The 23,857-nt window shown below is 40.6% G+C and overlaps 1 protein-coding gene and 1 non-coding gene across 5 annotated transcripts; one reads left to right on the forward strand and one right to left on the reverse strand.

The window, feature by feature from the left end:
• Window positions 1–5,738: 5,738 nt before the first annotated feature.
• On the reverse strand, window positions 5,739–5,889 carry LOC142180504 (U4 spliceosomal RNA). Its single transcript, XR_012709127.1, has one exon. It is a non-coding gene; the product is annotated as a U4 spliceosomal RNA (small nuclear RNA).
• A 10,540-nt stretch (window positions 5,890–16,429) lies between these two features.
• LOC107817604 (uncharacterized) lies at window positions 16,430–23,776 on the forward strand. Of its 4 annotated transcripts, none has more exons than XM_075251889.1 (12): window positions 16,432–16,936; window positions 17,006–17,090; window positions 17,181–17,297; window positions 17,394–17,523; window positions 18,229–18,360; window positions 19,028–19,172; window positions 19,254–19,292; window positions 19,388–19,462; window positions 20,299–20,358; window positions 20,803–20,867; window positions 22,318–22,408; window positions 23,363–23,776. In XM_075251889.1, the coding sequence occupies exons 4-12, from the start codon at window positions 17,471–17,473 to the stop codon at window positions 23,402–23,404; spliced, it is 702 nt and encodes a 233-aa protein (XP_075107990.1). In that variant the 5' UTR covers window positions 16,432–16,936; window positions 17,006–17,090; window positions 17,181–17,297; window positions 17,394–17,470; the 3' UTR covers window positions 23,405–23,776. The 4 variants fall into 4 exon arrangements, with proteins under 4 accessions (XP_075107992.1, XP_075107990.1, XP_075107989.1 ...); XM_075251888.1 differs by having other exon boundaries at window positions 16,433–16,936; window positions 17,181–17,283; XM_075251890.1 differs by having other exon boundaries at window positions 16,440–16,936; window positions 17,181–17,283; window positions 19,046–19,172.
• The last annotated feature ends 81 nt before the right edge of the window (window positions 23,777–23,857 follow it).

A 23,857-nucleotide genomic window follows, 5' to 3' on the forward strand; every position in this document is an offset into this window, starting at 1 on the left:
TGCCCGATCTAAAGACCAGCCTAGTGCAAAGGTTGGACGACCTGGACCGCAGACTCATCCAGGCCGAAGTTGACATAGAAAATATCAGTCGCGACTCTGAAGGAGACCGGCAAATAGCAGTCACAGAGGCAGCTAAAATTTTTGGTAAATTTGAGGTCCTCCAGCAGGAGCGTGCCGAGGATTTAGCCAACAGGGAACAAGAGGCAGACAGGGTGACTGCCATGTAACAAACTATAGACAACTTGACAGGCCAGCTCAATGTTGTCAATGCTGCTTTACAAGGCCTACTTCGAGGAGGCGGAAACCAATTTGGGGGTGGTGTGAACCTCGCCCCTATGGCACAAAAGCTGAAAATTCCTGAGCCAAAGCCATACAGTGGAGCTCGGAATGCCAAAGAAGTGGAAAATTTCATTTTCGACATCGAGCAATACTTCGATGCCGTGGGAGGCCTAGAAGAAGCTAAGAAGGTAGCAACTGCTGCCATGTATCTTCAGGGTGATGCCAAACTCTGGTGGCGGGTGAAGTACGAAGCCATCAAGGCTGGTGAAGATGCCCTCGAGACATGGGCGGAACTGAAGGCAGCCATACGCCTACAGTTCTTCCCCGAAAATGTTGAGTACAATGCCAGGAGAAAGTTGCGGGAGCTCCGCCAGACCAAATCAGTGCGAGATTACGTGCGGGAATTCTCCGCGCTCATGCTGAACATCCGTGACATGGGAGACAAAGACAAACTCTTCACCTTCCTGGAAGGGTTGAAACCTTATGCCCGGATGGAGTTGCAGAGACAAAGGGTAGACACGTTGCCTAAGGCAATCCAAGCAGCAGAGTGCCTTGGGGATTACCAAGTGGAAGCCCGGAAGGATAGGCCTCAACAGCCTGTCCGAGGAGGATACAAAGGGGGCCAACCAAACACTGGTGGCCCTAGCAGAAGTGGAGGAGACCGGAGTGCACCCAAATCCAAGGCTCCCTCTCCCGGCAGTACTAGTGCTGCATCTAACAACAATGATCGGGGGAGGAAGCCCCCCTCAGGATGTCATCATTGCGGCGGACCACATTGGAATAATGAATGCCCACATGCACAGATGAACGCCCATCAAGCTTTTGAGGATGGGACGGATGACGACGCCGATGATGCGGACTAGACCGAGCCAGTAGGTGCATTCAATGCAATTGTTGGCTCCATTTCTGAGCCCTTAGCGGGAACCAGTGCCGGTATCCGCAAGAAGAAGGACCCCTGTCCAATTGCCAAGAAAGAAAATAAGAAGGCGAATTTGAGGACTCCTCCTCATCAAGAGAGGACCTTAATGTTCGTTGACATGAAGGTAAATGGCAAGCCCATTCGGGCAATGATAGACACGGGTGCCACCCACAACTACTTAGCCTCGACTCAGGTGGAGCGTCTTGGACTAGTTGTAGGAAAGGGCAAAGGTCGTGTGAAGGCTATCAACTCACCACCTCAATCAGTGGGTGGAATAGCCAAAGAAGTACCAGTGAAGCTTGGCCCTTATGAAGGAAAGTTCAACCTGCGCGTAGTGATCATAGATGACTTTGAGTTAATAGTGGGGTTGGAATTTCTGAGACAGACCAATACCATGCCTGCACCGTATGCAGACATGCTACTGATGATGGGAGCAAATGGGGCCAAGCCCTGCATTATTCCGTGCATTCCCATGAAGATGGCAGCCGAGAACATCTCGGCCTTGCAGTTGAAGAAGGGGGTAAAAAGACATGAACCCACGTTCCTGGCTACCCTCTGCATGGAAGATGTAGAACGCTCCTCGGGTCCCATTCCTGCACCCGTGAAGGAGTTGCTTCTGGAATTTGAAGACATCATGCCACAAGACATGCCAAAGCGCCTTCCGCCTAGGCGAACTGTGGACCATGAGATTGAGTTGGTGCCGGGTGCGAAGCCACCTGCCCGGGCGCCGTACAGAATGTCACAACCCGAACTCTCCGAGCTTCGGAGACAATTGACGAAAATGCTAGACACAGGGATAATCGTGCTCTCCAAGTCCCCATACGGGTCCCCTATGCTATTCCAAAAGAAACATGATGGTAGTTTACGACTCTGTATGGATTACCGGGCTCTAAACAAAATCACCGTGAAAAACAAGTATCCTATTCCGCTAATGGCAGACTTTTTTGATAGAGTGGGTGGTGCGACGGTATTCACCAAAATAGACCTGAGGACAGGTTATTGGCAAGTTCGGATTGCAGATGGTGATGAGCACAAGACGACCTGTGTGACAAGATATGGGTCGTACGACTTCCTGGTTATGCCCTTTGGCTTGACTAACGCGCCAGCCACATTTTGCACCTTGATGAACCAAGTCTTCCGAGAATACATTGATGAATTCGTCGTGGTTTATTTGGATGACATTGTGGTATATAGCCAGACACTGGAAGAACACCTGGAGCATTTGCGGAAGGTCCTAGCCCGATTGCGGGAGCACGAATTATATGCGAAGCTATCCAAGTGCTCCTTTGCTCAGAAACAAATTGACTTCCTCGGACATGTCATCGAGGAAGGGAGGATCAAGATGGACCAGCAGAAGATTCAGGCCATTACAGAATGGCCGCCTCCTAAGGATATACATGCCTTGAGGTCGTTCCTTGGTCTATGCAACTTCTATCGGCGTTTTGTGAAAAGTTACTCTCTCATTGCAGTGCCGCTGACAGAACTTCTCAAGAAGGCCACCCCGTGGGATTGGTGCCCCATGCGGGCAGAGGCCTTCGACGCATTGAAGATGGCTATGTCTAGTAGCCCAGTCTTGGCCCTCCCTGACTTGGCCAAGCCATTCGAAGTGCAAACGGATGCCTCCGACTATGCACTTGGTGGAGTATTGCTACAAGAAGGACATCCCATAACGTACGAGAGCCGGAAACTGAAGGATGTAGAGCGGCACTATGCCGCCCATGAGAAAGAATTATTGGCTGTCGTTCATTGCTTACGCCTTTGGAGGCATTATCTACTGGGAGCTCCATTCGTGGTCAAGACAGACAACACAGCCGTTAGCCATTTCATGACCTAGCCAAAGCTGAACGGTCGACAGGCTAGGTGGCAGGAACTCCTAGCGGAATTTCACTTCAACTTGGAGTACCGAAGTGGAAAGACCAATCATGTTGTTGATGCACTCAGTCGGAGAGCTGATCTAGCATCAATGTGTGTACTCGCCACCCTAAAGGGAAGCGAAGTAACCACCACCATAAAAGACCAGATACAAGATCTACTCATCAAGGATTCTGCTGCACAGTATTTGGTTGATTTGGTAGGACAGGGCAAGACTCGCCAGTTCTACACAGAAGATGGTTTCCTGAAGGTGAAAGGGAACCGACTTTATGTTCCTAAAGGAGGAGATCTGCGATGGGCTCTTCTTACAGAATGCCACGATACTTTGTGGGCCGGTCATCCCGGCGAGGAACGCACCATGGCATTACTTTGCCGTGCATATTATTGGCCTCAAATGGTCGATGACGTCGCTCAGTATGTGAAGACTTGTCTAGTATGCCAGAAAGATAAGTCAGACCGCTTGACGCAGGCAGGGCTCTTGGAACCACTAGCTGTCCCAAAAAGACCTTGGGAAAGCGTTTCCCTGGACTTCATCACCGGATTGCCCAAGGTCGGAGATCTCACAACTATCTTGGTTGTGGTGGATCAGTTTTCCAAGTATGCTACCTTTATAGCAGCCCCACAATATATATCAGCAGAAGATACAACTCGACTATTCTTCTCTCATGTCGTCAAGTATTGGGGCTTACCTAAAGACATTGTTAGTGATCGCGACTCACGCTTCACTAGCAATTTTTGGACCCAACTCTTTAAGTGCCTCGGGTCAAAATTGAGTCATAGCTCAAGTTTTCATCCGCAATCTGATGGCCAGACGGAGCGATTCAATGGCATGCTAGAGGAATATCTCCGGCACTTTGTGACCGGATCGCAGAAGAATTGGGTGAAGCTTCTGGATGCTGCTCAACTGTGTTTCATTTCACAAAAGAGCTCAAGTACCAAAAAAAGCACTTTTGAAATTATTACCGGACAGCAACCGCTACTGCCACACACAGTGAACGCACCAAACATGTCAAAATCTCCTCAGGCTGCTAGCTTCTCAAAAGAATGGAAGCAAAATTTGGAGATAGTGCGGAGCTATCTTGTCAAAGCCCAAAAGCGGATGAAGAGGCATGCTGATCAGAATCGCCGCTTTGTTGAATACCAGGTGGGAGACAAAGTGATGGTCAAAATCCCAAAGCGGTACTTGTTTGTAGGGGTTCATGACCCTCGCCTATTGCAAAAATATATTGGACCCTTGTCCATTGAAAGGCGCATTGGGAAAGTTGCATACCGGGTGGATACCCCAGCTTGGTGGAAAATCCATCCTGTTTTCCATGTCAGTCTCCTGAAACCTTTTCGGGAAGATATGGAGGATCCTTCACGAAGCCAACTCACAATACCAAGTATTCGAGGCCCCAATTCAACCGGGAAAAGGCGTGCTGAAGCTATTCTTGATGATCGAGTGATTCACGCCTCAAGAAAAGATCACCAGGAGTTCTTGGTGAAATGGCAGGGATGTGAGGCAGATGAGAATAGTTGGGAGAGGGGAACAAACCTCAAAGCCTATAAGATCCTGATTGATGATTACCTTGCAAGGAAGGCGCCGAGGACGTCGCCAACTCAGGTGGGGGAGAATGTCATGGGCGGCTTTCCAACCATGCCCCATGACCCCTTAGACGCGCCCCGTGACGTCCTGGCCAGCCTCCCAATGCCCGTCGCCATGGTCGACCCCGTGGTCTCGGCAGCTCCAAATGACAAGCGCGCATGTGCCTCTGTCGCCCCACCGATAGCCATCGCCAGCGCCCAGCCACAGGCAGATGCCAACAGCGCCGCGCGCGTGGACAATGCCGCGCGCGCGGACCCTGATGCTAAAGACAAAGTTGCTGCCAACGGACTTGTTGCTGCTTTGTAAAAGACTAAGTCCTTTTCATTGTAAATATAGAGTAGTTTTGCTGCATTTTCTTTAAGTGTGATTTTCCAGCTTTCATAGATCTAGTCATGTAACTTTGATTTATTTTTTTTTAAGCATTATTAAGGGGGACCAAGCAATCAAAACTTTCAAGCAAGCAAACAATTCTCTGTACTGGTGTCTCTCCCCCCGACACCGTCTTGTTTTCTGTAATAGCTTTCATTCAATGCAATCAAGCTTTCTTTCATTCTCAATTCTCTTTTCTGCTCTCTTTCAATTGCTCATGACATTGGTTTTTCCGTACGGCACTGACAATCTAGTCTAGCGTACGGAGGGGACCTCAGTTGGCGGACAGCAACTGTACTGACATCGGTTGCTTAGCCTTATGTTGCCCTTCCAAGGAACTTCAGGAAGGCGCCGCGTAACATAACATGTGTAAAATCTCTGTTTCATTGTCTAGAACTTAAAAACTCTTATGCTAGGCTGGCTATGCATGTAATACTCTCACGAATTAGCACCTAAACTTGGTATTTCACGCACTAAATATTCTTCAAAATGATTGTTCTCTTAATTCTGGTTCAACCTTTTGGTTTATAATTATGTTCTTTTCTCCATTTCTTTCATAATAATCTCAACAGCTTTCACAATATAAATTTGACAAATGCTAGAGAACCGTTCTTGGTATATCAAAATACCTCATCTATAATAGAATTCACTTTTTCTTAAAATATTAAAATAACTTCAAAATACCACATCAAAATATTGAACTGAGAATTATAGGGCTTAAATCCGAAGGGAGCCCTTCCAAAAATTCTCAACGGCCAGGGGCGAACTCAGGCCGAAGAGGGGGTTTGGAAATAGTTTTCAACCAGCAATAGACGCGCCTCGGTTAGAACCTCACTAGCTGCGTCATTGCCCCAAGGGCAAAGATAGTTTTTGGTTGGCGAGCGGCTTTACATTATGTAGAGACCCATTCGATCTGCTTTCTCATGGATTACCGATATGGGACATTCGCAACCCTCTGAGTAAAACTGTGACATTTTTGAGATCTACCTGAAAATTAAATATGCTTAGGCAACAACAACAACATACCCAGTATATTTTCACATGTGGGGTTTGGAGAGGGTAGTGTGTACGCAGACCTTACCCCTATTCTTCTTTCTCTTCCTTATTCTCTCATTCTTCTTCCTTACTTTATTCTTTCTCTTCAACTTTCGTTGCTGCTGCTGGTTCATCTATGTCATCTTCTTCTTCTTCATTTTCTTCCTTGTCTTTTTCTTCTTTCCCTCTTCATCTCATTTTCATATTTTTCTTTTTATCATTTTTTCTTTTCTTCTAGTAGTTTAAAATATACAAGAGAAAGAGAAAAATATGAGATTTTACAAAGTGAGTATTCTGCAAAATACCCTCGAGATATTTTGAGACACTCCCATAAATGAGTATTATGCAAAACTTTTCCGTGATGTTCAAACATCCCCGGGATCAAACATCTCCCTGAATGTTTCAAACATCTCTCGAAATGTTTGAAACATCCCTCGGGATATTTCTTCTGCTTCTTTCTTTTTGATGTTTGATATTTTTTTCACAGATATTTCAAACATCTCCACAGACATTTCAAACATCTATGCAGATATTTTGAAACATCTCAGTAGATGTTTGAAATATTTTTCTAGATATTTGAAACATCTTCCTAAATGTTTAAGGATTAGGAGTGGCGGGGATAGAGAGGAGCGTTGTGAGATGGAGGAGCAAGGGGAGGATAGAGAGGACCGTTGCGAGATGGAGGAACAAGTGGATGAGGAGGAGTGGCGGGAGGGGGTGGAGGAGGAGGGGAGGAGTGGGAGGAGGAATAAGGGTGGAGGAGGAGGGGGACTTTTGTAAATAAGAAAACTTTGAAACTTTTAAAATTATGTCATTAACACTAATCTTTAAAGTGTCCATTCTACCCCATTCTTAACACTTTTGTCTTAAAAATTGATATAAATTTTGAAGTGTCTTAAAAATTAAAATCCCCCGGAAGATCTGTGTCATAGCCTTCTAAATCATCTTCTATCTGCTCTTGTTTCTCGAGGAGATCAAGCCATCAATATGAAATTTTGGACTACTCTGCCTCAACTTCGTTACTTTGGACATGGTCACTTGGAAATCTCCTACATTTGATATGGTAAAACATATATTAAACAACATTTATTATAGGGAAGGTGGAAAGAACTGTAACAATTAGTGTTAATAGAGATTTTTAGGCTTTTTAACATAAGCTAAATGCAAAGAATGAAGGGAAAACCCAAAAAATGAAAGAAAAAAGACAAATAGGTTTTTTGGCCAAAGAGAGTTGACACCTCACTTTTCTATTGCCCACTTATATATATACTAATTTATGGACACGTGCGTTGCACGTGTATCTTAATCGATCAGTATAAAATTCTTATCCCATGTCAATGAGTTCAAAATCCAATGTCAAGCTCGAAATGATGAATTATATATGAGCGTATTCGACTAATATTTTATTTAATTCGTCTATGTTATGGTTTATAGGATAATAAGATGGTTAGAAATTATTTATTTTTAACCTAATCGCTAATTGGACTTCGGAAAAAATTTTCTTTATCAATATACTATTTGTTCTACACACATTCCAAATCCTTTCTGATACCTCCCAAAGGAAAATCTCGTATTTAGATCCCAATTTGACAGGTTAGTGTGGGCTTATCCATGCGAACCGAATTATCTCACGACATTGTGAACACAATTCATATGCCGCTTTAATGGGCAAACAACCCAACCCTTGGAACATACTACAGTCCCAGGTGGTAAAGAGCCGACATTGACGTGCCAAACCTTCCCCTCGATATGAGCTCTCTCCGGAACCAACTCTCTCCGGAACCAAAAGTTAAAATTTTGGTAGATACAGATCACGTAAAAAATTTGTTCGAGGAATGGGCCAGACCGGGTCATTTGAGGTAAATTCGAAATTGTTCGAATTGTGTATCATCAATTACTAACATTGATAAGCGACCCAAAGCAGGAACGACGTTCCGCAAATATATGACTCATGCTTCTTTAGGTTCTTTAAATTCCATGGGTGGTATAGCTATCGAGACAAGTGCCCTCAGTTATGTCTCTCCTAAAAGTTGGTTAGCTAAAATTCTCTCAATTCCACGGCGATTGCACCAAAAAGTTGAATTTAACCTTCTTAAAATCATTTTGGGTTTTGAATTGTTCAAAGGGTGAAAATCATTTACATCCCCCAAGTTTGCTTTAAAAATCAAATTCATCCTCCAACTTTGAACAATTATCTTTCTACTCCTCGTATTAAAGATGACTTCTTAAAATGCCTATTCTACCCTCTACAATTTTTATCTCTTATTTTTATTCTTTAATATAATTATATTTTTTATTTTAATTTATATTGTCAACTTACCTATAGAAAAATTTTAAAAACTTTTTTGTAACCAAAAAGAGAGAAGTAGTAGTCAAGCATATAAGTTAATGATGTTCAATAGTGAAATAAATGAGAAAAATATGAAATTACAAAAAATAATTTACTTGTATAAGTAATTTTATTAATAGCAATTAAAAATTTATTTACAAAATTGAGAATAAAAGAGAGTAAAAATTCTATAAATTATACAATGCAGGTAATAAAAAAATAATGGGCATAAAATAGAGGTAAATTTTATAATAAAATTTGCAAAAATTATCAATTTAAATTTTACATGAACTTTATTTATAATTTTAAAAAAAATCTAGTAATAACAACCAAAACTCAAAAAGTTATATACATCATAGATAATAATAAATAGTGGAACTTAAAATCACATGCACACACCAACATACATTATATGCATTTTAATATACATAATATTAAAATAATAATAATAATAATAAACTAGCAATAAATTTGTAATAAATTCATAATATAATTATTTTATTTATAATGTTAGTGAACTTAGATTAAATTATATAAATAAGATATAGTATTTTTAACTTATGAATAAATACCTGCATTAAAAAATATCTAAATAATATAAAAAAAGTATTACATATATGGAGAGTTGAAAATGTCAAGGGTAAAAAAGACATTGTGTAGGACGAAAGGATAAAAATGATAATTGTTCAAAATTGGAGAATGTGTTTGATTTTTAGAGTAAAGTTGGGGGATGTAAATGATTTTCACCCTATTATCAAATTATCAAAGGAATTTTTATTTACCTCTTCATTTGCGGGTTTGATTAAATGGGAAAAGGATTGTCTGTTTCCTGCTCTGACATTCTCGTCCGGCTACAATGATCTTAAATTATGCGACGTTTATCAAGTGCTGGTCATAATGTATAAAAAGATGTTCTCTACTTAGAATTGTACACAAAAGAGTGTCAAGAAAAATAAAAGCGAAAGAATGGCAAAGTCTAAGCTTATAGTAATCTCAATTGTTGTTCTGAGACTACTCACTCTCTTGACATGCGCAGCTACTATTGCGCTTATAGTCACCAATAATTTCACACTTGAAGATGGCCAGAAAACCAATTTCACTGCCATCAGGGGCTTCTAGTGATCAGTCTTGTTTACCTCAAAATTGGATAACAATTAAAAATATAAGTGGTTTTAAGGATATGCGGATAAACTTGATACAAATTGATAAATTAAATTGCTATTGAATAAACAAAGATAAATAAATTCAAACCACACGAGTTGGATAGTTTCAGCCTTAATGAAATAGCCACTCTCGAACCGGGCTCACCAAGACCGGTGTATGAAAAGAACAAGAGCTGAAGACAAAGAAAATAATAATATATTGCTTTTTGAGTGCGTGTTATAATGTGCTTCATGAATTATCAGTCTCCTTTTATATAGTAGGGGAGTCCTATTTTAGGTACAACTCTATAAAAGGTAAACAATCTTCTGATTCACTGATTGCCGGTTCCTTATCGATACGTTCCGAGATTCCCGCCATAATATTGGGCCGGTCACAGATTTTTTGGCTTTCTGTTGGCTATGCCGGATTATCTGACAATGTTCTTCGAAGTCGTTCGAAGCTAGGACCGATTCCGGGACTATGACCTCGATATTCTCGAAGATAGGCGTCATGCCCCGGGTTCTGGCCTGGTGGGACTTTGGCTCGATTTCGGTCCCTTGTGCCATGTCTCGAGCCTGGCTTATTTTGTCGGAGGCTGGGATGTACCATGAGCTCGATTTCACCCGTATACAGATAATCCCCTCATTTTTCGGAGAGTAAACGACGGGAAACGACATGAGCTTCTGATTCCTACTTCGACACATCATGACAGAAACGACAAAACAACTGAAACGTCTCGTCCGTCAAGTCATAATGGCATTAAATTGTCAGCCGCCAGTCGACCGTACCTGGATGTGAAACGCCGCAGAACTACTATAAATACCCCCTCCTTTGTTCATTTTTACTTTACATCCAAACCTTCTACCCTCGTATCTTTAGGATTTCAATACTCTTTAGCACTTTTACCCCGGTTATTCGAGGTCCTTTTCAAGAATTTTTACCCATTTTCATATCAAGCCAACAAGTCTAATCCTTCAACTTTCTTTCTTTCTTCACCTTTCTAAGATTTTCCTCCATCTTCATTTTCTAAAGAAATGGCAAATACTTCTAAAATCGTTCCCGAGAAAGAAACTCCTTCTACCTCGCAGCCGGCTACTGAGGCCGAGGAGACCATTCCGTGCACGGCTGTCAATGAACCAGTACCTGAACCCCCTTTGAAAATGTTCATCCCCGGGGGATGCTTGGTCAACGTCAATTTCAAGGTTGAAAAGCCTTCCTCCGTACAAGGTCGGTGTGAGGAGGTCTCGAGATACATCTGCATGATTACCGTAGAGGTCCTCCCTACGGGCCGAAAAGACTGCAATTGGGTCGAAAAGACATAGTGGTCCCTGACCTCGATGAAGTTATTACTACCTATGTTGAGGGATACCTAAGTGTTTACACTTATCCCTTTACATTGGGCCCGGTGGACCCAGTCATTTTATATTTCTGCAGGAGGTACAACGTGTGCCTAGGCTAGATTCATCCATCACTCTGGAGGATCGTGATCCTCCTCCGGTTTTTTGTGAACAAAATCGATGGGTGCTTGTTCACCATTGACCATCTACTTCGCTTACAGTTCCCGAATCTCCCGGGGGGACTGATAAAACTTGTGCATCGGGCCAGTAAAGCCCTGTTCTTAAGTATTGATGAGGATCGGGATCGGGGCTGGCAAGGCCATTTTGTCCGAGTGAGGACTTTGAACTTGATCCTAGATGAGTGCAGGCCATTCCTCGAGAAGTGGAATACGTCACGTAAGTATAACTTACTTTCGAATGTCGATTTTTTTCTTACTTCTCTTTTCCTTATCGGTGCTTTGTGGTGGTACAACCGTCGCTCGGGTCCCAAATGTTGTGCCTCGACTCAAGGAGTGAGTCGAGGGTATTGTTTCACAGATACCCTACTCTGAGTACTCGTGGAGCAAACTCTCGAAGGGCCGTTGGGAGCCCGTTCCCATGGTGAGACTTCTTTCCCGAGTAGGTTGTATTAGGATTCTCCTTTTAACATTAAGCCCTTACTCCCTTTAGTTCTTTTTGCAGGCTTATCTAAGAATGTCAAGCTTAGGCCTCCAGTCGGTGGTGAGAACTTAACTGCCGAGTCCCCTGCTTCGAGACAAGTCTAAGAAAGGAAAAGTAAGAGGGATCCGAGTTCCCCGAGCTCAGAGAAAAAGAAAACAAGGAGAAGGCTTCAGATTCGCTATATCGGCTGAGGGACGAGTCCGAGGAAGAAGAACCTTTTGTTCTGGTGGTGTTACAACCCATATTCGCGTATGTTAGATTACGCCGTAAGTTAGTTGACGTAAATCCGAGAAGAGATTATCTTTGAGATGATAAGAAGTTAATCCTATTGGTCTTAAATGATACAGGGGTGTATAAGAGTAGTCAACAAGTATTAGAAGTTAAACGAATTAAGGATGTTGTAACCCGTATTTTCGGGTAAAACTAGAGGTGCTTAATATTCTCAAGAGGTCTTGTTTTAAGGTATTTGAATCATATAGCATCCGTATCATAAGTATTGAAGTCAAACGAGTTATGAAACAAAAGTCGACAAAAGTTGTCGCAACTTACGTTCATAATTTTACTTAAACTTTAGGTCAAATGTTACTAAGTTTTTCTCCCAATTTACTTGGAATTACGGGGTGATATACCCACAAAATTGAATATATATGAGTTTAGTTTCCAACTCATTAAACCTTTCATCGATACGACATCAGAGTAGAGAGATATTCGCGTTTCGCGAGACTGTGCCAAGCAGCTCTTTATGGGGCCCACATAGGCGGTTGAGATATATTGATGTATATCAGACCCCTTAAACCCATTTTAGCTTATTATTTTTCATTCTATTCAGATCCTAGACACCTAAAACCACTCTCTCAAGGTTCTCTCATGATCCAAGACCCAAACAAAGGGCAAACAACACAAATCAAGTGTCGGGAATCCCGTGGCGGTAGTAAGTTTCTTGTTCTTCTTGTTGTTGTTGACTTTTGTGTTGTTTTAGATCGTGTGGGAGGTTGTTTTAAGTGGTTTATATTCTGTGAAATACTCTCTCAAGTTTTTAATAGCAACCCTAGGTGATTTTAAGTCTTCTAAAGTAATTCTTGTGCCTAAAAACTCTAATTGATTACTAGTTTCGCTTCCTTGTTCTTGTGGCAGCATTGGAAGGATATTTCGTGGTAAATTAAGGTCAAATTGGATTTTTTCTATCTGTTTAAAGGTAAGGAACCTCTTACTCTACATATATTTAAGATTATTCAAGTAGCGGCTAAGTCGTTGAAGCTAAAACTTGTGAGTTATCTATCGAAAGGCTTTTTAGTAATGTTGTTGGTTGATGGACTATTTTGGGAGGCTTAATATGATTATTATTGATGTTGTTTGGTCTGTTTCATAATTATTTTAACTTGTGGGAATTCATATAAATAGGGGAGGTACTGTCCGTTTCATCGTAGAATAGGTTGCGGTCGATATATAATAGTTACGACGCTTAAAGGACAATGATAATATCATTTCTCTTATTGTAAACTAAAGAGTCGTGGCATTTGCATAACTTGAGGTTGGGCAGTATATACAAGGTATGTGAGGCTATCCCTTTCCTTCTTTTGCACGACTCCGATTGTACATAGTGTAATGAATGAGCTTCCAAAGATATTTCACACTTAGAAGCTAGCAGTTCCCTTCTTATAGAACAATTGATGTTGATGTTACTTCTTTTATTCTTATGTTATCAATATTGTTGGTACTTCCTGATTCTTATAAGATTCTTGATGAAGAGTTAGTCCTAATAACGTGTGCGGAGGATACCTACCTTACGTCACTCCGAAAGGTTCAAAATGTGATTCCAATGAGTCCAACAGACATCATATATATGTATCTATTTTACTCTACCGAGCCGCACTATAGTTGGCCGGGTACGACACCTATTGTGCAACCACTGATCAGTTGGATTTTACCGAGCTCCACGTGGCCGAGTACGATTCTACCGAGCCTTCTGATGGTCGAGTATGTTTTTATCGAGCCTATTATGGCTTGGTACGATATGGTGATGATGATGCCCACAAAGGCATATATTTTTGTGTGTGTGTGTGTGTGTGTATATATATATATATATATATATATATATATATATATATATATATATATATATATATATATATATATATTTCATGTCAGTAGTCCTCAGAGGTACTCAGATGTTACATGTTGTATATTCTCTATCCCTGTCTATATTACTGTTCTTATTTATGCTTTCCTACCTTACATACTTAGTACTTTATTCGTACTGACGTCCCTTTAATTTGTGGATGCTACATGTTGTGTTGCAGGTCCTGATAGACAGGTAGGCGAAGCTCCCCCGCCATAGTAGGCTGCCTAGTTCAACGGTTATTAGCGAGATCCCTTCTCCGGACTTGCCATGGTCTTGGTATGCATTTTTGTTATTGATATTATGGGTATGTCGGGGCCCTGTTCCGGCAATGTTACAACACTTATGTTCCTTTAGAGGCTCATAGATAGGTGTCAACTCATGTATAGTTTGGTATGCCTTGTCGACTGATTTTTGTTGTATAGTCTTTCATGGCAACATGGCAACTCGTACCTTATATATAGTTTCATGACAGCCTTGTCGGCCCATGTTATGTATGTATCTGTCATTGTTGGTTGTTTATGATTCATATATACCATTTACGTTGATCTCGTCGGCCCTTAAAGATAATAAAAAATGGCCCTCCAGTTTGGGTCGTGATAGGTGGCCCGCGAGCCGTCGCAGCTCGAAAAGCAGGGGGCCTCTGAACCAGAGATATGTGAGGCCAATTTGCCTCAAGCCAGGGAGGTCGATGAGGAGACCGGGGCCGAGGCTTCTCGGGATGCGGGTAGTGCTCCGAAGGAGGAACTCGGCGTGATAGACATCACCGAGTCACCCTCGTTTACCGAGTCCATGTACAATAAGGCCCAAACGGTGAAAGAGCACCCCAACAAGGGGGACCATGGAGTGGACGACCCCTTCGCTGCTTTTTTGATGGCATGGATTCCATCGCCACAGAGGACGTCACCGGATTAGGTGACTTAAAGGTACCGAGGAAAAGTCCGTCCTCGGGGGCAGGTGGGCTAACTCGAGCTCGAAACTGATCAACCGGTTCCCTACCCCGAGTGTGGATCCTGATCGGAAGCGATCCATTATCATCTCCGTTCCGGAGGATGATCGGGTTCTTTCCGCTCTAGGGGTGGCCAGTTACCTCCGGTGCCTAGAGAAGACCAAGCCAAAATGAACGAGGTAGACGCGCCCTGCCTTTTCAATGAAGCACAACAAGCACTGAACTGGTAATTCTAGATAATTCTTGATGATTTCAATTTATCCTCCAATACTTAAACTAATTCATTGATAATCTTAACATTTTTATTCATATTTGTAGGCCTCGGTGCTTTACCATGAAACTTTCCTCCGGTATCGGGATGAGCTGAACCAACTCGAAGCCGAAGTCAAAGAGCTTGCTGAGAAGAGAGATACGTACAAACTTCTCAGCGAGAAACGCGAAGGAGAGGTTAAGAGCCTTCGAACTGAGTTAGAAGCGGCTTGGAAAGAACACACCAACCTGGTTAAATAGGTAAAAATCTTTAAAGTTTGTGACGATGAGATAGACAAGGTGACTAATGGTCGGAACCCGCAGGTCCAACAGAATATTGATCGGATCGACCAACTCCGAGCCGAGATGGATACAATCAAGGTCGAGGCCAAAGAGTGGAGAGGCAGGATGGACCGCCTGGCCTCGGAAAAGGAGACTGCCCGGGCACAGTTGACCTCGGCTTAGGCCCAACTTCGAGCGACGAGGGAGAAGGCTGAGGCACAGTCCCAAAAATTTGAGGAGCTCTAGTCTCAGCTAAGCTCGACTATTGCCGATCGAGAGGCCCTTGCCAAGGAGCTTAAAGCGACCAAGTCGGTGGTTGAAGTAACCAAAGTCGATGCCGACGAGATGGCGGCCCAGTATAAAGCCGATGCCGAGGCAGCCCAGGACCGCTTGAAAGATATTGTCGAATATGTGAAGTGGCAGTCCCGAAGGGAGGCCCTCGAGGATGTTCATGCTCGAGGTTTTGATTTGTCGGCCTAGGTCGAAAGTTCTAAGGGGTTCGAGGCCTAGGCCAAGAAGTTGGCGTATCCCGAGGACGAAGAAGACTCCGAGAATTCAGGAGGATCCGGGGGTAGAGATCGATGGTCCCGGTGATGAGGCGGGCTCCGGTGGAGACCAAGTCGTTTAAGTGCCTTGTGGATTTTTTCTTGTATTTTGCACTTTTGTACCTTTTTTGTCAAGGCTGTTTGGCCTTTGTAAAGATCTTTATATATATATATATGGCTCTTTTTTCCCTTCAACAGTTTTTAAGCTCGTTTTTTTTTCTTTGTTCTTTATGACTGCAAAGATATTGAAATGCCTTAACATGTAATAAAGATATCGAATGCCTTAGCACGTAATAATTAGGTCTTGTTCGGAGGTTCGAACAGGCCTTGCTCTCGATATGTTTTTGCTTAAGACTCATGGGGGGCTTGGTATGACCGGAAGCTTTTCCCAAAGTACTTTGAATATTTTAAATTACAATTTACCAAGGGTAGCCTTTTGAACCGGTTTAAAAAATTTGAAAGCCTTATGTTTTGGTTACAGGTCTCGAACGTCTCCGAGCCGTTCTAGGGCGGCTGTAGCCTTTCTAGTTCGGGTGTTGCTTAGTGGGCTTGTTACCCCGAGTCGTCTGGTCTTAACCGAGATAATCGTCCCCGAATGGGGATGGCCGTAGCCTTAAAAGTTCGGGCCAATTAATTTGAATTCGCCGAGCATAAGAACCCATTAGAAGGGAAAACGTTTCTTATAATGATTTATTATCAGGCTCGATCTCGTTATTTTTTATTAAGAATAGAGAGATATTACTCGTGCCACCACATTTCATAACAGTAAAAATCTGACTGCTGCTCCAACTTCGAACAATAGATAATTAGATATATCCCTCTCATTCTCATACCCATAGAAAAGCCTATTTTGTCCTTATCATCAACCTGACTACTATTCCATAAGTTGGTCAAATTGAACATTAAGTCGCAAAATGCCGCAGATCCAATGCTTACAAACACGAGTAGGTGCATACTCCCAAAGATAAAGAGATCTTTTTTGTCATTCTCTGTGAATTTTCTCTTGAATTTGGAAAACTATAAGGGGTATTTTCCGTCAATTGAAGCCAATCCCCATTTTGGCAATATGCTTGCGTGGACTGGAGTCACTGGACTGAGGTTGTGAGCAGAGCCTGTGTCCGCAACAATGGGTACCGCAGGAGCTTTCTACTCCGTTCCGTTGAACCACCAATTCCACCGGCAGCCACTTCTTTTTGGCCATTTACATCAAACTCCCTTTCTCCTCCCTATCACTTGACTACTCATCACTTCCTCTCGGCACAAAGTAAGCTTTACATTCCTTATTCTCCATTTAGTTGAATTACTCTTTGTGAACTCTGTTATTTTTTCTTAGATTATCAAATTATATTTCCGTCGAAGCTCCGGCTCAAGGCTCCTCTTAAATCCTCCCCGTGCCTTACTTTCAAGTCAACATCAAGGTACTCCTATCTTTAAAGCACATTACAACTTTCGCTTTATTACTGGTAATTTTACTGTGAATTTCTTATGAATTGTGAAATGCACTATAGGAGGAAGCGGCAGCAGTGAAGTTGATCCGGATCTTCGGTCCGTGCTTGAACTCGCGACTGATTCTGAACTCTATGAACTTCAAAGAATATTATTTGGTCCTAGGTAGTAATATACATGTAACAGTATCGTCCTAAACTTTTAGCGTTTTATTAAAAAATAAGGTGCTTTGACATTTCTAAACAAATTTGCCTTCTTGTGTGGTTATGTTTCAGTTACTTCAGCCCATTGTTGAAGTCAGTAATTGGAGAAGATTGGAGAAGACCTGGAAGAGAGGGAAGAGTTTTTGTCCATGCTTGAATCAAGATTTTTATACCTTGCAGCTGATGCTCGCTCCACATTGAGGTTCCTCTATTATAGTACTTGTTTAGAATAGTTGTGTTTTAGTCAGAACTTTAAAATTTTCTTCGGTCCAATTACTGAAAGGAGTTTGAACCAATGCAAATATGATTAACTCAAATATAAATCACCCAGCTGTACATTATTGCCCAATCAATATAATAGTTGGTTGTAAAGTTGGGGGAAATCATGCATTAATCTCTCTCAGGGGGTTGGCGGAGGGTTCTTTGTTGCTATGACGAGTGGATAGATAATTGAGTTCTGTTCTAAAAACTCAGATGCATGTTATCTTCATTATTCAAACTTGATTCGCTGTGATCAACATTTATGTTCTACATGCAAATTACATGGATGCCTCTGGGAAGTATGAATTATCACAACTCTAGCTTTTGATTGCTAGCTCATTATTAAAAGATTCAGTGGTTGAGTATGTGGAGTTCAAATGGTAGTGATGCTTATTGGTTGCTTGTAAAGTTAGACTTGTGATAATGAAACAAAAATAACTGGCAGTTGTCACCCGATCATCTCTAGTTTGATGAAATTAGACTTTTTAAAATGAAACTGCTATAACTGGTGATTGTCACCAGATTCAGCTGTAGTTTGTTATACACAGTGTTTTGGCATTTCCTGACCTTCTACGTGATTCTTTTATTTTGGTTATGTTTTTGTTTTAACGTGGCAGTGATTGATGTTGTTTAAAATTCAATCTAGGGGTAGGAGACCATCATATAGAGAGGTATTGCTTGGTGTCAGGGAAAAATTAAGTATAAGGTGTTCAGCCAAATTGTCTACAGAGGACCTGGAAGCAGAGATTTTTCTTTATCTGCTGCAGGAGTACTCAAGGTAAGTCCCTTTCCTTTTGATTTTGTATAAGAACAAATGGTGTGGTTGAGGAGAGGGACTTATTTTTGTTGTTTTGTTATTGTGGATGCTTTAAGAATTTTTTTGCTAGTTATTTCACATACTCCCTCCGTCTTATATGATATATGAAGTTTACAATGTTTATTTCACTTGTATTATACAAATAGTAGAGAGAAAATTTTAAGATAGTGATTGAAGAATTAGTTTGATAGAGAAATACTACACTATTTGATTAGTAAAATGAGTTTAAGTTCGTGAAACTTGTGAAAGTTGTATAGAATGATATTACTAGTGGATTTCATCTTAAAAAGATGATGTTACTAATAGAATGTTGTAACTTTCGAACAGTTTAGGTTGTCAGAAAATAGAAAATGTCCTATAAAATAGGACATATAGATAGTATTTATTGTTTTTCTCCCCCTCGATTTACTTTTCCTTTCCGATCAGTTCCATTGGATTTCGGCGCGCTTCAAGGTTGTCAGCTTTATTGACAAAATAATTTTCCTAATATCTCTTAGTTCTCCAGCTTCTGTATAGGAGGTTTTCTCTACCTTTCTTCTTTTGCTAGGTCTCACCGAATCACACATAGAGATATTGATTACTTCTGTTTGTTTGGAAACATTGACTCTTATATGGACCTTACAAGAAGAATATATATCTTCCACAGCTCAAAAGAGAGCTTGGATGATTCTGATGGACATGGTAGTCTAGAGTTTGGACTTACTAAGTGGAAGGTACAAGCTGTTGCCGCAATAAAAGCTGGGGCGGAAGGAGCCCGTTCAATAATATTAAAGGTTTATTCTTATATTGTGGAAACTTGTGAATCTTTTGAGCCTTTTGGTCATGCTTTAATTAACATGATCTTTATGTTCTAGGGTGGCGGGGTGCTAACATTGGGGAGGATATACAGCGGGGTAAAATTGATACCTTGTGATTTCTGCAATTTGCTTTCCTTATCCTGTGCTTTGATCCTGGTTGTAACCACGGACCGTGTTTGCTGCTTTTCTAGTTAGCCAGGAGATTTTCTGGAAAGATGCTATTGGAGGCTGCCAATTATCAGATAAGTAGGGAAGTCCTTAAAAAGGTGCTTAAAGGTCCTGAGTTTGTTGGAAACTGTAGCATATGTTAGACACTTTAAATGAGTCTCTTTATTGTTCGTGAAATGTGCTCTGACATCTGGATCTCTATTGCTTTCACGTGAATTATGGTCTTAAAATTGGCTAACCATTTATAATTATAAAAAAGAAGGTTGATTAACCATTTATTTTAGAGGAAGTTATGTGGTCTGGGTTCTAGCGTCTTTTTAATCCACTTTTCTTGTTTAAGGATTTCATTCGAGTGTGAACACTTGCAAAAGTTATGTAGTCTTGGCATTGTGTTGATACATCAAGAGCTGTTTTGGATTCATCTGCTAAAGTTAGGCTTTGTTGAATGTTAAGAAAGTTGCTAGGAATGTGCTTTTTGAGAAAGCTGTAGCAAGTAAAAGTAAAATAAATGGACTATCATTTGGTTGGATGCATTTGCTTGAAAAGAAAAAGAAATTTAAAATTAAGAATAAATCAATTTCCTAAACGAGTCCTGCAAATTTTGCACGACTTAATTTGGAGGATCCTTTGCAATGATTTTCATGACCATATTTCCCAAAATTTCCCGGTTATGAAATGCGTGAAAAAGTTTAAGGTTCAAGAAAGTTCCTTTTCATATGTGGCAACCTAATGGTGTTCTAACGAAATCTCTTGGATGGATGGAAACATACGAAAAGAGATGGTTCTTCAGAAATAGTGATTCTTTGTCATACCAAAGACAAATATTAATAACGTTTGTCCTGCATTGCAGTGTCTTACTAGATGGGTTATAACAGTTGATTTGTGATTCTCTCACATGGTTTTCCTCACTTCACATGGCTCTTGTTGGTTTTAGGGTGGAGAAGTGGCGGCTCTTAACCTGGAGTCCAGATTGGCCATGCTGGCTGCAAAAAAGGTCTAAGAATCCTATGAATACACATTGGTTTGAGGGTTGCCCATTCTGCTTCACTACAGAAGATTACTGCCTATAGTTGTTTTACTGGCATAAAGTCCAGCAGAGACCTCTATAGGAAGAGTGCCATCAGTTTATCTTATTCATGAATGATGCAGCCTCATACTCCTTAATTTCCTTAAGATTCTCCATACTTTCTATGCATTTTAGTTGAAGAAAGTTAATCATCCTGAAAGGCCATAACTGCTGAATTATTATGTTAAATGACCTAACAACACAAGATAAATGAAAAGGAAAAATGTCACTTAGAAAGACCGTATCAATAATAAATAACTGAAACCTTTTATGATGAAGTTAGTAATTCTCTTTCTGGCTCTGCTTCAATAACTACAATTTCTATAGAGTTCTAAGTACATGCTAACATTTCATTGTTATTGGTTTTGACAGGGCTTAGCAGGTGCTGCCTCCCGTTACTTTGGTCTAAGGAGCATGATGACATTTCTTGGTCCAATGTAATGTCATTTGTGCTGGAAACAGTGCCATGTCTTTCACTTTTTTACTTTCTCAGAAGAACAATTTGCTTCACTTGTTTATATCTGCAATAAAGATCACTTAGTTCTTCTCCTTGCCGTCTTTCAATTAAAGTTGCTGCTGCATTAGCGTCATTAGTAGACATTGCTCTATCATCAGAGCACTCATCTCTTCTTCAATAAAAAGAGCTACTGGAACAACAATCCTCTTCCTTCAGTTGTAGGATCCATAGCAGACATCTTGCTCCCATTCATGTCAATCTACTATGCTTTGCGTGTTTAGCTGGACCAGGTGACTCTTTTAGAAAACCTTAGGGGTGTCAAATAAATGGGTTGAATCAAGTTGGGACGGGTTAAAATGGGTTGAGTCAATGAATTGGTTATGACTCAACCCATAAGTTTTATAGAGTTTTAATGGGTAAATTAGGTTACCTTAATAGTCAAATTGACTCCATACTTTTAGATGTGTTAGTTCGGGTTGTGTCCAAATTTACCTATCAATGAATTTATGTCCAACACAAGTGGCCCAAACATGTATGGGTTGGGCCGTTTTCACTTATTAGAGCTAAACTTGACACCACAGAGAACACCTAATTTGTCTTAATAGACAAATTATTCCACGTTGGAATGAAACGAATCCAAATGGAGTGGAATGAATATTGAGGATTCATAAAGCTTGCTCACCTGGTTCGAAATTGAGTTGTATTTTGTGACTTATTCCATTGTATGCAAGTGCTTAGACTAATAAGAGCTTGTTTGGTCTCAGGATTAAGGATAAATGAATGCTTATATTCTTTGGCAAGATTGCAAAATCGAAACTGAAGCTTTCTATAACGAAGTAGTTAACGGATTTGTGGGGCGAAATATATGGAGAGAAGTCATAGGGTTATGTTGGATTTTGTGGTTATCAAATTTTCCTGCTTTCTGTCTTACCGTCATATTGGATTTAGTTGTTGTTTGGGTCGAACTGGTTGATGCAAGTTGCAAATGCTTCAGCTGAAGTTGTATTCAAAGGCAATAGAGTATACTCGTCAGTTCAACAGTAAATGATTGAATGGCGATAAAAAAATATAGTAAATGTTTGAATGATGAATTATGGACCTTATGAGATCATTCTCTCTTGAAGGCTTTAACTTATAAGATAACTCTGCATATTTTCTTGCTATTTGGACCTTATGACTGTTCTCACTTGGAAAAGATGTTTCTTTTTCGAGCTCTCTCTCTACTCTCTAGGTTTGCACTGTTAGGAAACTCCTTTTTAATATGGTTCACTCTTTTATTTGATTTCTTTCCATGACTTTGTTGCCCAATTGCTGTCTCTATTAGTGAAGGTGAAGCAGTGAATTAAGTTCTCAGTTTTTATGGTTTTATATACTTCTCCTCGTATTGTTCTTACAGTCTGTGACCTCATTGTATCTGGCATCTTATGCAGTCTGTGGGGAACACTTCTAGCAGATGTTGTCATTCAAATGCTTGGAACTGATTATGCTAGAATTGTCCGAGCAATTTATGCGTTCGCACAGGTAATGTGCTATCATGCTTGAATCTTCAATTACAGGGATGGAGCCAGCTCTAACAAAATGGGAGAATAAGTCGTAAGATTGGTCTATTTTGATTATTCCAGTTAGAGATTTGTGTGTTTGTTTAAAGATAAATGTGAGATTTACCTCTAGTTTTATAGGCCCTAATTTACCTTAAATTAGTATAGGAATAAGATGGGCTGAATAGAGCAGAATTGATACAGAGGATTTATATAGCCTCCAACTAGTTTGAGATTGAGGTGTGTTAAATTGATTGATGGAAGCATTTTTAAAATAATTAAGTGCAGTATAAGATGGTAGTATATACTACTATCAAATCAGCAAGTTTACAAAGCTTAACGCTGTATAAATCCAATGAGGAATTAAAGAACTTTACCGTTCTCTGTATTTTGGTTAAGGTAAACTTTAAGGTTTATTTATTTTTACATTTTTTAGTTTTAATATTAAGTCTGTTTAAGGTAGAGAAAACGCATCTCTTTCATCTTCTCAGGTGTGCTAAAGTCACATGGGGTGAACTAGTTTGAATAGTAAGTAATCTATTAAAGTTAATTTAATCATCTTCAATAGATATCATTGTTTCATAGCCTTTCTGGCTTGGGACATTTCAAAGAAAAAGAAAAACTTTTAACGAAGGGATTCATGGACTCGCAAGCATAAAGGTTCCACTGCTCTGTTCAAAACCCCATGATCTTTCACCTTTGTTTGTTTGTTTGTTTCTTTTCTTTTTAAGTTCTTATACAAGTTGCCCTGTAAGTTTATGTTATCTGCCTTGAATAGCTGAAGAGATAATTTTGGTGGTTACTGCTGCAGTATAGGATATAGGGCTTTGGACATGTACTGTTTAAGAATGAAATTTGCGATGGTCCTGTAATATTTTTCCTGCATAACTATGAGTAGGTAAGCTTCTTAAGCATCCTCGTTTTTCATTTACTTCAGATCCGAATCACCCGCACATACAAAACATCTGATGCTCAGTAAAAAAGTTTACTTAGAGATTGAACTCTAAAGCTTGCGGCACATGGCACACTGGGATATTAATAGGCTGTTTGGTTTCAAGGTGGTTCTCTACTTGTGCATATTTTGTTACTGGAGAGAATGTTCCCTGCAGTGCTCAGAAGGGCTTGTCCTTCATTGTACATACGTTTAGGGTGGAAGATAAGTCTCTTCACTAGTTTGAGATAGGCATAAAGCCTCCTTGAACTTGTATTTTCGTAAATATTTAGATTACTGACTAAAGAAAATGCTGTTCTTACTGGTAAAAATATGAAAAAAGGACACCGAAACTGGTTGCTGTAAGATTCTGTTGTGTATTGCCAGGGTTTTGTGAGGGTTGATGTTACTAAATTTTGCTATTTGGTTGTTCTGGCCTACGTAGTTTGAAATATGAGAGCTTTATCACATTTTCATATCGCGCCTAATTTTCTTTGCGGT

This window comes from Nicotiana tabacum, chromosome 4 (assembly GCF_000715075.1).
Source record: "Nicotiana tabacum cultivar K326 chromosome 4, ASM71507v2, whole genome shotgun sequence".
In the NCBI taxonomy this organism is placed as follows: domain Eukaryota; kingdom Viridiplantae; phylum Streptophyta; class Magnoliopsida; order Solanales; family Solanaceae; genus Nicotiana; species Nicotiana tabacum.

Excerpts from the sequence above, each read along its gene's own strand:
- LOC107817604 (XM_075251889.1), top strand. The coding sequence starts at position 17,471 with ATGCTTGAATCAAGATTTTTATACCTTGCAGCTGATGCTCGCTCCACA. Across the intron at positions 18,361-19,027 it reads CTGCTGCAGGAGTACTCAAG|AATATATATCTTCCACAGCT; the intron begins GTAAGTCCCTTT and ends CCTTACAAGAAG. Across the intron at positions 20,359-20,802 it reads CCATGCTGGCTGCAAAAAAG|GGCTTAGCAGGTGCTGCCTC; the intron begins GTCTAAGAATCC and ends TGGTTTTGACAG.